The 12,307-nt window shown below is 39.8% G+C and overlaps 1 protein-coding gene across 1 annotated transcript in view; it reads left to right on the top strand.

The window, feature by feature from the left end:
• The window catches only part of SLC9A4 (solute carrier family 9 member A4), an 87,887-nt gene that overhangs the window by 39,186 nt on the left and 36,394 nt on the right, over window positions 1-12,307 (top strand). Inside the window, exons 3-7 of the mRNA XM_007532153.3 lie at window positions 1,559-1,818; window positions 5,128-5,345; window positions 8,200-8,402; window positions 9,820-9,906; window positions 10,407-10,477. Of these exons, the coding sequence (XP_007532215.2) occupies window positions 1,559-1,818; window positions 5,128-5,345; window positions 8,200-8,402; window positions 9,820-9,906; window positions 10,407-10,477 (839 nt within the window). The remainder of the gene's footprint in view (window positions 1-1,558; window positions 1,819-5,127; window positions 5,346-8,199; window positions 8,403-9,819; window positions 9,907-10,406; window positions 10,478-12,307) is intronic.

Here is a 12,307-nt window from a genome sequence, read left to right as displayed (position 1 = left end):
GCTCCTGTGCTGAATATGAATAGACATGGGCCCCAGATGAGATCAATGGGGGCATATGGTTCATGGTATTTATATCCTCCAATATTTGGGAGCTAGTCTCTGCCCTGATCCAGCTTTCTAGTTTTATTCTCAACTCTGAAACCATCTCCCCAGATAATACCTTTAGTCTACCCGCATGTTAGCTATGGGGCTCAGGCAAAAATTAATAAAGTCATGGGCCCCTTTGGATATACCTAAAATAGACTTCCTAGCTTTTAAAAAAAATGGAGACCCCAAATTTCATCTGCTATATTCTTACCTGTAGGTTCCTGACTATTAAATGATTTATTCTGCTTTATATCTTAATGCTTTTCAGCCACCAAGTTGCAGCTGCTACCATGACACCAACCTGACATCCCTGGGCAGATGACTTCACCAATGAACCCCACCTCCCCAGAACCCTAACCCACTAGGGAAAGATAGAAATAGGCTGGGAGTACGGATCGACCTGCCAATGCCTATGTCCAGTAGAGAAACTATTTTAGAAGTCAGACCTTCCACCTTCTGCACCCTTTAATGATCCTAGGTCCATACTCCCAGAGGAATAAAGAATAGAGAAACTTCCAATGGAGGGGATAGGATACGGAACTTTGGTGGTATGAATTGTATGGAATTGTACCCCTCTTATCCTACAATCTTGTCAATCATTATTAAATCAACTAGTCCCCCCCCAAAAAAAAAGGTATGAAGGGGCCACTAGCATTAGAAAAAGCTAGTTGGTTTAGCCAGACTGGAGCTGATTTGGAGTCACTAGGTAAGCAATGGACTCCCGGGTGCAAACAGGAAGCAGGCAAAGTGGGTGTGGGCACTCAGTAGTACCAGCAGTGGAATGGGAACTTAGGTTCAAGAAGCCTTCAGAGAAGCAGGCTGTGCGGACTCGGGAGAGGACAGAGGGAGGGGTGCTGGTTGGATCCCTAGGCATAGGGTGCTGCATGTGAGGCATTTCTTTTTTTCCCCCTTTTCTTTCTTTCTGTCCTCTATCTTGCTAAGTACAGGGACAGCCCTCCCTCCCTTCCTTCTTCTCTTCCTAAGTTGTAAAGGATCTGTGAACAAGTAATTACCTGGCAGCTGCTGTAACCTCTTGAGAGACCAATTTCAGGGCCTTAATCTTCGTATCAATTGTGGTATGGCTGACTCTTCCTCAACATCTCCCTGCAATGTCCTGTCAGCTCCCTCACTGAGCTTAACATGGTGCTCACATACTAGGGGGAAATACTTAAAGAAATTTTACTGTTTAATATGAAATTCACAGTGAAGGGTACAGTCATAGCTCAGAGCAAATAAACTGATAAGAGACAAAAACACTCAGTAGTTGTTCAGTGACTGCAAACAAGTGTGACATTTTATGATGTCAAACTTAATAAAAATAACATTTGGAATATATTTGGAAACATAGATAGCCATGTTAATATTTACTGTCATACAACTTATTGTATATTGCTTAGACACAAAAAGTCTGTATAAAATATTTCCCATGTCTAATTCAGATTTTTTACTTTCTCATTTTTCTTTGGCATAGGTCCTGTACAATATCTTAATTGCCTTTACAAAGATGCATAAGTTTGAAGACATAGAACCTGTGGACATTTTGGCTGGGTGTGCCCGCTTCATCATCGTGGGAGTTGGGGGAGTATTTTTTGGCGTGATTTTTGGATTCATTTCTGCTTTTATCACACGCTTCACTCAGAACATCTCTGCAATCGAGCCACTCATCGTCTTCATGTTCAGCTATTTGTCTTACTTAGTTGCTGAGACACTCTATCTTTCTGGCATCCTGGCGTGAGTACTAACAAATGACCTACCGTGAGAGCAGTGGTAGACAATTGAGCACCATGTCTTGTGAACCGGTAGCTAGAAAAGGTTTGGCTCCCGACAGGAATTCTCAAAAGGTGTTGGGAGGATTTAAGGCTCTGACAGTTTTGTGAAACCTGACTCAGGATCTTTGCCAAGCAAATTCTCTCACCTGTGTTTGTGTTTACTTTCATTTTTGTGATTTGCCTGAGGGGGGCAGAGCAATTTCAATCTGAAAGACTATGTAGAGAAGAGATAGGGAAAACTCAAGGTTAAAGTTTCATCTAGGTGTTTTAGTCTCCTTAAAAAATATCAACTATTTTGAGGGCCAGGTGATGGCGAACCTGGTTAAGTGCTCATATTATAATGCACAAGGACCCAGATTCAAGCTGCTCAGGTCCCCACCTGCAGGGGAAATGCTTCACATATGGTGGAGCAGTGTTGCAGGTGTCTCTCTGTCTCTCTCTCTATTTCCTCCTTCCATTCCCAATTTCTCTCTGTCTCTATCCAATAATGAATAAAAAAACTATTTTTACTTTTTTAGAATATTTATGCATTGATTAAAGATCGAGCTATCGAGGGAAAGACCAGAATATCAGTCTGATGTATGCAGTGCTGGGGGATGAAATTCAGGACCATATGCTGAAATCCTAATACTCATTCCATCCACTGAGCCACCTCTCAGGCCATAAATAAATAAATAATAAATAAATAAATAAATAAACTGCCCCCCCAAAAGGGAAATAGGCCATAAAGGACTGTCATTCCTGGGCTCTTTTTGCCATTTTCCTCAAACCTAAGTCAAATGAGGGCCTGCTGTCTGGTGCCACAGAAAAACCAAATTCTGTTACAACAGCTTTTGCATAAAGGGAAATTGATTCATTGCCATTTAAACTAACAAGCAGAGAATGGAGTATATGAATTCAACCTCTTGTCCTCCAAGGAGTGTCAGCTTTTCACACAGGTGAACATATGGAAGAGTGAGTAAGCCAAGAGTTGGATGGGGGTGGTGGTGGCTAATCAGGGAGGGCTCAAAGCACTGCCCCCCTCCCCATTCTTCTATTTCTAGAAGCACGGCTCTTTAGACTACCTCCTAAGACAGAGCCCATAATGGGTCTTAACTGTTATTTAGTATATGAACTGCTGGAGTTCAATTCATCCCACAGTGTCAGTATCAGACCGTCTCTCCCCACTATGTTCACACCATAGAGTCTGGCCCTTTTGGGGTTCAGTTTCAGAACCCTATCACAGCTCCAGTATGGGAAGAAATGAGATAGAATAAAGCCTGACATTTGGATTCATTTTTCCCCAATGAAACTATTTTTGAGCTGGTTTTCTTGATATAATCTTGGAATAATCCATCTCAATATGACTTATTGTGTCTGGTCTTTAAAAAAAAGCTCTTGTAGGGAGCCAGCAGTAGCACAACAGGTTAAGCACACATGGCACAAAGCGCAAGGATGGGGTAAGGCTCCCTTCACAGACGGTGAAGCAGATCTGCAGGTGTCTATCATTCTCTCCTCCTCTCTGTCTTCCCCTTCTCTCTCCATTTCTCTCTGTCCTATCCAACAACAACAACAACATTATTATCAATAATAACTACAACAGTAAAACAACAAGGGCAACAAAAGGGATTAAATAAATAAATATGTAAAAAAGCTTTTGTGGAGCTGGGGCCTCCTATTTCAATGATTTTAATGCTGTAATCCATTAAAATCTTTTCAGAGAGAGAGAAAGAGGGACAGGGGCAGGCAGACACTATAGCACTGGTCTTCCTCCATTGCCATAGCACTTTCCTTATGACATCCGGGTTTGAACCTGCACTGAAGTCATGTTATTTTCTTTATGATATTATTCTCTCACCCTGCTCCTAGGCCAAAAAAGAGTTTTCATTTTCATTGCATAGTTTAATATTCATTGCATAAATAAAAAAGCCCATTTTATTTAATTACAATAGAGTCCGTGAAAATCTGGTCACTAAAAAATAATAAACACTGGGGGCCAAGTGGGGACACACCTGGCTGAGCACACACGTTACCATGCTCAGAGACTCAGGTTCATACCCCTGGCTCCCACCTGCAGGGGAAAAGCTTCATGAGTAGTGAAGCAGTGTTACAGGTGCTCCTCTTTCCCTCTCCATCCCTATCTCCCCTTTCCCTTTCAAGTTCTCTCTGCTTTTATCCAAAATAAAATAAATCAAATCAGATCATTAAAACAGAATAGTAAACATTGCTCAGTTGGAGGAAGTAAGGGGTCATCTTGATGGTGGCAACTGTACTGGATTGATTTCCACTGGGTTGCTGGACCAGCCAGGATGCATGTTTGCATGGAAAAAACACAGAAACGGCTTTTATGAGGCTGGAGAGACAGCATAAAGAGTATGCAAAAGACTGTCATGCTTGAGGCTCGAAGATCCCAGGTTTAGTCCCCAGTACACCATAAATCAGAGCTGAACAGGCTCTTCTCTCTCTCTCTCTCTCTCTCTCTCTCTCTCTCTCTCATTAAAAATAAATAAAATAAGGGGGCCAGGAGCACCTGGTTGAGCACATATGTTACAATGTGCAAGGACTGGGGTTTGAGCCCCCAGTCCCCACCTGCAGTGGGAAAGCTTTGTGAGTGGTGAAGCAGTGCTGCAGGTGTCTCTCTGTCTTTCTCCCTCTCTATCTCTTACTACCCTCTTGATTTATGGCTGTCTCTATCCAATAAATGAAAATAATAAAAAATAAAATATTCAAAAACATTTGTGACTTTTCCAACAAAGCAATATTTATAGCAGAGGGAAGGAAAGTGTTAGATCTGGGCTTGATACAGTTCTTGATGAGGGAAGACAAAATAGACATAGTTTTCTTTGTTTTTGTGCATAAATTGGTGCTGGATTTTTTTTTTTTTTTTTTGTGGAAAAGCCTTCCACTGCCACTTTGCTCACTAGACTCGATTTGAGCAAAACCTATAGAGAGAGAAGAGGAAAGATGATAGCCAATGAAGATAAACTTTCTGAATAAAGACGGGGGGTGGCAAGAATAGCTTACTTGGCCAGTGTATAGTTTTGCCATGTGTACCACCTAAGTTTGTGTCTGCCTAGCCCCACCACAATCAAGAAATCTTCAGTACTGTGGTTTCTTTCCCTCTCACTCTCTGCCTCTCTTTCTACCTGAGAAGGAAAAGGAAGCTTCCCCCCCACAAAACAAACAAACAAACAAAAACAGGATGTATGTGTCTGTGGCATTTCCAATAGTGAGATGTTTCCGTGGAGGAGTAAACTTTTATAGCTTCTTACTGAGACTCTTCCTTCTGCAGAATCACAGCGTGTGCAGTGACAATGAAAAAGTATGTAGAAGAAAATGTATCCCAGACATCTTATACAACCATCAAGTACTTCATGAAGATGCTGAGCAGTGTCAGTGAGACCTTGATCTTCATCTTCATGGGGGTGTCCACTGTTGGGAAGAACCATGATTGGAACTGGGCCTTTATCTGCTTCACCCTGGTCTTTTGCCAGATCTGGAGAGCCATCAGTAAGAGACAGCAGAGTCTCCTGTCTGCTTCTTCTTCTTCTTCTTCTTCTTCTTCTTCTTCTTCTTCTTCTTCTTCTTCTTCTTCTTCTTCTTCTTCTTCTTCTTCTTCTCTTCTCTCTTCTTTTCTTTTCTTTCTTTCTTTCCCTTTTTAAAAAAATTGTCTCACTTCTTCTTGTCACGTAAAAGTAGAAATCACTAGGTGATGCTAACTGGCTTTACTAGGTAGGGGAGCATAGGGCCCCTTAGCATGGACAGGAATGCTTTCTGTTTGCTCCTTCAGTTGGTTCACAAAATCATTACCTGTTGATAAGATTCTGCAATGAAGCAAGGCAGATATATATATATATATATATATATATATATATATATATATATATATTCTGGGGACATCTTATTTTTTAATTGGGAAGAGAACTTTCTCATTCACACATTTAAATATAACGTGGTAAATTTATCCCTTGTTTTTCACTCTTTGCCAATCTGTACCCTATTGCTCCTTAAATCCTATGTATGTTATAGACTGTGGGCATTTACACTTTTGCAACAGGAAAGGTGGAAAGGTGAGATATCACAAAATGTATCCTAGATGAGGCAATTTCTGTTAGGAAACAGTCCCCTAAACGGTATAGGTAGTTAGAGCTGAGGACTGAGCATGACGTATTGAAAACTTAATGGCCAGAAAAGGGATCTTTAGTTTTCAAAAGTGCTTACTATTAATTTGTAAAGGTGACTGTAATGTAACTGGCATCACTACTTTGAAATGTACTTAATTTTTTAAAAAAAATGAGATGTTTTGGTGAATGACTGCTGATTTAGGGTATACATTTATATGTTTCTTTTTAATTTTTTAAAAAATTATTTATTATTATTGGATAGAGACAGAGAGAAATTGACAGAGGAAATAGAGGGAGATACCTGACAGAGAGATACCTGCAGCCCTGCTTCACTGCTTGTGAAGATTTTGCCATGCAGGTGGGGACCAGGGGCTTAAACCTGGGTCCTTACTCACTATAGTGTGTGTGCTTAACCAGGTGTGCCACTGCCTGGCCCCCATTTATATGTTTCTGGAGCTATAAAGTACATTCAACACTGACTACAAATAGATGTGTTATCTTTTGACTAGAAACAGTGATATTTTTAAATGATTTTGTCCAAGATTTGAAACATTTTTAAAATGACTTTGACCAGTATTTTCAAGTTAACTATTCAAAAAAGAAATTAGGAGAAATGGATGAGGAATTCTCTTGATCATATCAATTTAAAAATAATTTAGGGTGAGTTTAGGACCTAGGAAAGAATAACAGAATGAGGCAACATTCAAGTAGTCATAAACTTAGCTCTGGATATAGGTATCTGTTGGGCCCCCAAGTGAGAAGAGAAACTGACATCAATTTACAATCTCACAATCTCACATCAAGTCATAGTATTGTGACTCACTATTTGACCTTAGACAGACATTAAGCCACTCAAAATCCATCTCCTCAACCATAAATTGGTGAGTGTGGACACAGTTCTCATGTTCCTTTTAGCTCTAAGAGAATAGAGATCTGGTGGGGAAAATAGTCCAGGTCAAAGAGAAGTGACACTGTAGATATCTGTTCAGTCAACAAATAGAAGCCATCTAGGAAAGGATTAGCATTATGAACACTGTAACACTACTGACTATAGGTGGCCATAAAGCCCACATTCTTCCAGAGGGAACTGATAGAATAGTCATGGGGAGAATGGCTGAGTTGGTGACACTCCAGTGAAGGACAGAGCTCTGGGCCCAAATTCACTTTAGTCTGCTCCCTTCCCAGTCTGACTTACCATAGCTAATGACAACTTTCACTCACAAAGGCTTATAACATATGAGACCCTGCTTTATGTTATTAATAAACATTTCATTTATTTAAACCTTCATCCACCCACCTTCTCAGATAAACACTTTATTGCCTTTGTTATGCATAGGAAATTGAGGGGATCTAGTCCAAGATGATATCGGGAGTACCTGGAGGAACCAGGACAAACTAAACAGAACAGAAAAATGTATAATTCTACTGTCTGTTGTGCTGTCACTGTGCCTATTCTGTATTGATGCTTTTTGAAAAGCCTGTAGGACTAGGAATGATGGGATGCTGACAGCTCTGTTATTCTACAGAGAAATCTCTTCTTTAATTAGTCAGGATTTTAGCAGAGTGGTATGTCATAGGAAGCTGCCCTGCATTGGTGGTAGCCAGACTATATGGGCTACTCAGAGATAGAAAATCAGTGCTGTAGAAAATCCCAACTCTCCCACCTTCCATTTACTGACAGTCAGAAATTCTTCCTTGGAGCTCTTACCAACTTCCTTTCTTGTGTATTGAATAGCTTGATCCTCCTATAGAACTAAAGCTTTCCCATAGTCAGCAAGAAGACTCATATTTAAATATATACATCCTTGTGGTTACTCAGCAGCAACATGAACTGCTGAAAATATCTTTGTCTTCTAAGCGATAGCACTGACTATTTTGAAAGGCAGAGAAAAATATTGAGCATAGGTAAACAGACGTATGATATAGCTTACATGAAAAACTATCAAGTTGCATTTTAACATACACACACACACACACACACACACACACACACACCCTTACTCAACTCATACTCACACACAACTATGCCTGCACAAATGCTAGAAACTATCAGAAAAGATTGCCAGTGTGAAGCATCACTCTGAAAACTGAAGCCTTTTAAGATAACCCTTCTGTGATAGACAATCCAGTTGTGATGAAATTTTCTTGCCTTGTTCTGAGGGCACATGAGCACAACTTGGATTCATTGTATCTCTCTCATTAATGGCCCTTCTCTCTAATATATGTTTCCCCCTTTCTAGGCGTATTTGCTCTCTTCTATGTCAGTAACCAGTTTCGGACTTTCCCCTTCTCCATCAAGGACCAGTGCATAATTTTCTACAGTGGTGTTCGAGGAGCTGGAAGTTTTTCACTTGCATTTTTGCTTCCTCTGTCTCTTTTTCCTAGGAAGAAAATGTTTGTCACTGCTACTCTAGTAGTTATATACTTTACTGTATTTATTCAGGTTGGTGGATTTGTTTCATTTTTAAACTAAGTAAAAGTCTTTCAGAATTATAATTATACTAGCATAACACCAAAAAGGGAGCATTTAATCTCATTTCCAGACATGTGCTTACAAGTAATATGAAACTCCCTAATATTTAAAAATCATGTTTGTGGTCATTCTTTAATATCTAAAACATGTTTTTAAATAAAGAAAAATATTAATTGGGCTAGGGTGACAGCTTAGTGGTTATGGAAAAAAACTTTCATGTTTGAGGCACTAAGGGTCCCAGATTCAATCCCTAGCACCAGAATAAGCCAGAGCAGTGTTCTGGATTAATAATAATAAAAAGGTGAATATATATATATATATACACACATATATATGTAACAGATAAATGATAGCTACTGTGTATTGCTGGAAAGGAGTTTTTTTTATCATTTAAAAAATTTATCTTTATTTATTTGGATAGAGACAGCCAGAAATCGAGAGACAGAGAGACACCTGCAGCCCTGCTTCACTACTTATGAAGCTTTTCTCTTGCAGGTGGGGGCTGGAGGCTTGAACCCAGGTCCTTGCACATTGTAACATGTGCGCTCAATCAGGTTGGTGCACCACCACCTGGCCCCTGGAAAGGAATTTTAATTAAGACTAGTGTGAGGTTTTATGTTAGTTGGAGTTATCAGCAAACTAATTTAATGTTGCCTTAATGGATGAAGATAAATCATGCTCCTAAATATAGGCACAATGCCTGTTTTATTGCAGAATTTTATTTTATTTATTTATTTATTGTCTCCAGGGTTATCTTTGGAGCTTTGTGCTAGCACTATTAATCCACTGCTCCTGGCGACCGTTTTTCATTTTTATTGGATAGAGATAGAAATTGAGAGGGGAGGGGGAGATAGAGAAGGAGAAATACAGAGAGATACCTGCAGACCTGCTTCACTGCTTGTGAAGGGATCACCCCCCCCCTCAGGTGGGGAGGTGGGGGGGGGCTCGAAGTGGGATCTTTGCAAACATGTTTCCCTGCATTTTATACTATGTGTGCTTAACCTAGTATGCTACCACCTGATCCCTTTATTGTAGAACTTTAAAACACATTTTATCTATTTATTTTAATGAGAGAGAGAGCGACTGAGAGACCATAACACTACTCAGCTTTGCCTTATGGTGGTGCTGGAGACTGAACCTGGGACTTTAGAGCCTCAAGCATGAAAGACATAACCATTATGCTACCTCTCTAGCCTTTTTTGAGAATCTGAAAAAAAAAATTAAGTAAAACTAAGTTCTGGAGCACTTGTCCACTTAAAAATACTATAAATTAAATACATGAAAAATGGAAGTTCTAACACTTTTGCTAATAGACTTGGTCTCTAGAATGGCAATCCCCACCACAACAATGTTCTTTTTTCTTCTTTTTTTGTTATTTATGATCTAGGGAATTACAATTGGTCCACTGGTCAGGTACCTGGATGTTAAGAAGACCAATAAAAAAGAATCCATCAATGAAGAACTTCATATTCGTGTAAGTTATCATTGTCATAGTTATTCAAAGCAAATAGAGGATACCTTATTTCCTTTGCAGATTATATGAATTACTAAAAAGAGCTTACCTACAAAGTTTTCAAGTCAAAAAACTGAGTAAATTATATGAAAGGCACATGCTTTCCTTACGTTAACAGAAATTATATGGAAAAAAAAGGATGTATTCTAGGAAATTAGAACCACTTTTTCCATGTCACTTATTTATTCATTTGCTTTTTTGCAGAGCAGAAGCCTTATGCATACATAATGTCACTACTCTAAACTGATATTTCATTCAGATAGATACAGAGAGATACTGTAGCACCAAATCTACTACCAGTGCCAGATTACCTCCCATGTGGTGTCAGGGCTCAAACCTGGGCTGCACACATGGGTAGCAAGCCACATAGCATGCCTAGTGAGCTATCTCTCTGTTCACCTTGTTTTTCTTTTAAAGTTAACATTCTATCACTAATTATTTTCTTGTGTTTGGCTTGGCAGCTAATGGATCATTTGAAGGCTGGAATTGAGGATGTATGTGGGCAATGGAGCCACTACCAAGTGAGAGATAAGTAAGGAGACTGATCTCCTTGTTTCAGAATATTTGTGCTTTGGGTGAACCTCAAAAGTTTACACTGGAGGCTGAACATCATACTAGAAACTACTAGGTATATAAAAAGTGTGAGGGCCTTGGTGGACAAAGACGAGATGGGAGACCTGGGATACCCTAGTCTGGAAGTAGGAAGGATCAGAAGGAAGGAAACCGTAGTGGCTGCTGCTTCAGGGAGAATAAGTACAATTGATGGAGAAGTCAGACTTTAGTTTATGACAGAGACAAACTTCCCAATGATAAGAGAACACATAATTATGAAACAATTGCAGACTTCATAAGGCTGCCAGAGGAGTTGGTGACTCTGAAATGACTCCTGCAGAGATTCTGCCGATGTGGTAGAGGACCTTGGAGGGTCCTTCCCACTTAATGATTTTCCAAGCATGCACAGATGTAAGAGTTAGCACTATCCAATTAACCAAATAGAAGATGTTTCCAAACTCTAGGACTTGTCTTCTAGAATCCAAACATAATGGATATTGGTGATTACCAGAAAGACTAGACCTTTAAAAAATCAGCTGCTGTGAGGTGATTGAGTTGGAGAACCCAAGTAGAATCTGTTTATGAGACAGAAAGAAGGGTAGTTATAGCCCCCCCTCAGAGTATAAAGGTAGAATTTAAATTATGTGAAGATCTACTCATCCAGAATTTAAGTCAGGGATTTAAATTTTTTTGTTAATTATTTTTATTTATTTATTGGATGTTGACAGCCAGAAAGTGAGAAGAAGGGGGTAGAGAGTGTGAAAGACTGAGAGACACCTGCAGCTCTGCTTCAACACTCTTGAAGCTTTCCCCCCTACAGGTGGGGATAGGAAGCTTGAACCTGCATCCGTGTGTTGTTGTTATGATAAATACTATAAAAGCAACAACAGATAAATACATAGACCTGTAATAATATAGAGATAGGAGGTAAGTCTGAAAATGGCTTGTCCAGATTTAGAATAATAAAGGCATGCCAAGCAGCAGCATAAGCAAGAAGAGCATTGAGTGATTGGAGACTGTCAGAAAGAGTGATATGATGACACAAGAGGTTGGGAAAACAGGTAAATTCTTCTTCCTTCTTTTTCTTTCTTTCTCTCTTTCTTTCTTTCTTTCTTTCTTTCTTTCTTTCTTTCTTTCTTTCTTTCTTTCTTTCAGCTAAAACCAGAACTTAATTAGTCTGAGCTGACTTTTTCAGAGATAAAGAGAGACATACAGACAGGGAGAGAGGGAAGGAGAGGAATATAAGAAAGGGGGGAAGGCTAGAAGGGGAGGGAAGAGAGAGAGAAGAGAGGCCACAACAGCAAAGTTTCCTTCAGTGCAGTGGGAACCAGGTTCCAATCTGGATTGTGTAGTAGCAAAGGAACACTCACTATTGGGTTGTCAGAAAAGTTATGGCATATTTTTTTATATTTTTTGCTTTCTTTCTTTCCTTATTTTCTTCCTTCCTTTTTTTTTTTTCTTCAGGGTTATTACTGGGGCTCAGTGCTGACTATGAATCCACTGTGCCTGGTGGCCATTTCCCCCATTTTATTGGATAGAACAGAGAGAAATTGTGAGAGGAGGGGGAGATAAAGAGGGAGAGAGAAAGACACTTGGTGATCTGCTTCACCTCTTGTGAAGCAATCCTCCCTGCAGATGGGGAACTAGGGGTTCAAACTGGGACCTTGTGTGGGTCCTTGTGGTTACTATCTGCACTTAACCCAGTGTGTCACTGCCGGGCCCCAGCAGTGGACACTCTTATGGAGCAGTTAAGGAAGAGGAGGGTAGAGAGGATGCAGAAGTCAGCAGGAAGACTGAGAGAGAAGCATAT

This window comes from Erinaceus europaeus, chromosome 3 (genome assembly GCF_950295315.1).
Source record: "Erinaceus europaeus chromosome 3, mEriEur2.1, whole genome shotgun sequence".
NCBI lineage: Eukaryota > Metazoa > Chordata > Mammalia > Eulipotyphla > Erinaceidae > Erinaceus > Erinaceus europaeus.
The sequence above is the reverse complement of the archived record's forward strand: the minus strand, read 5'-3'. Positions and strand labels throughout refer to the sequence as shown.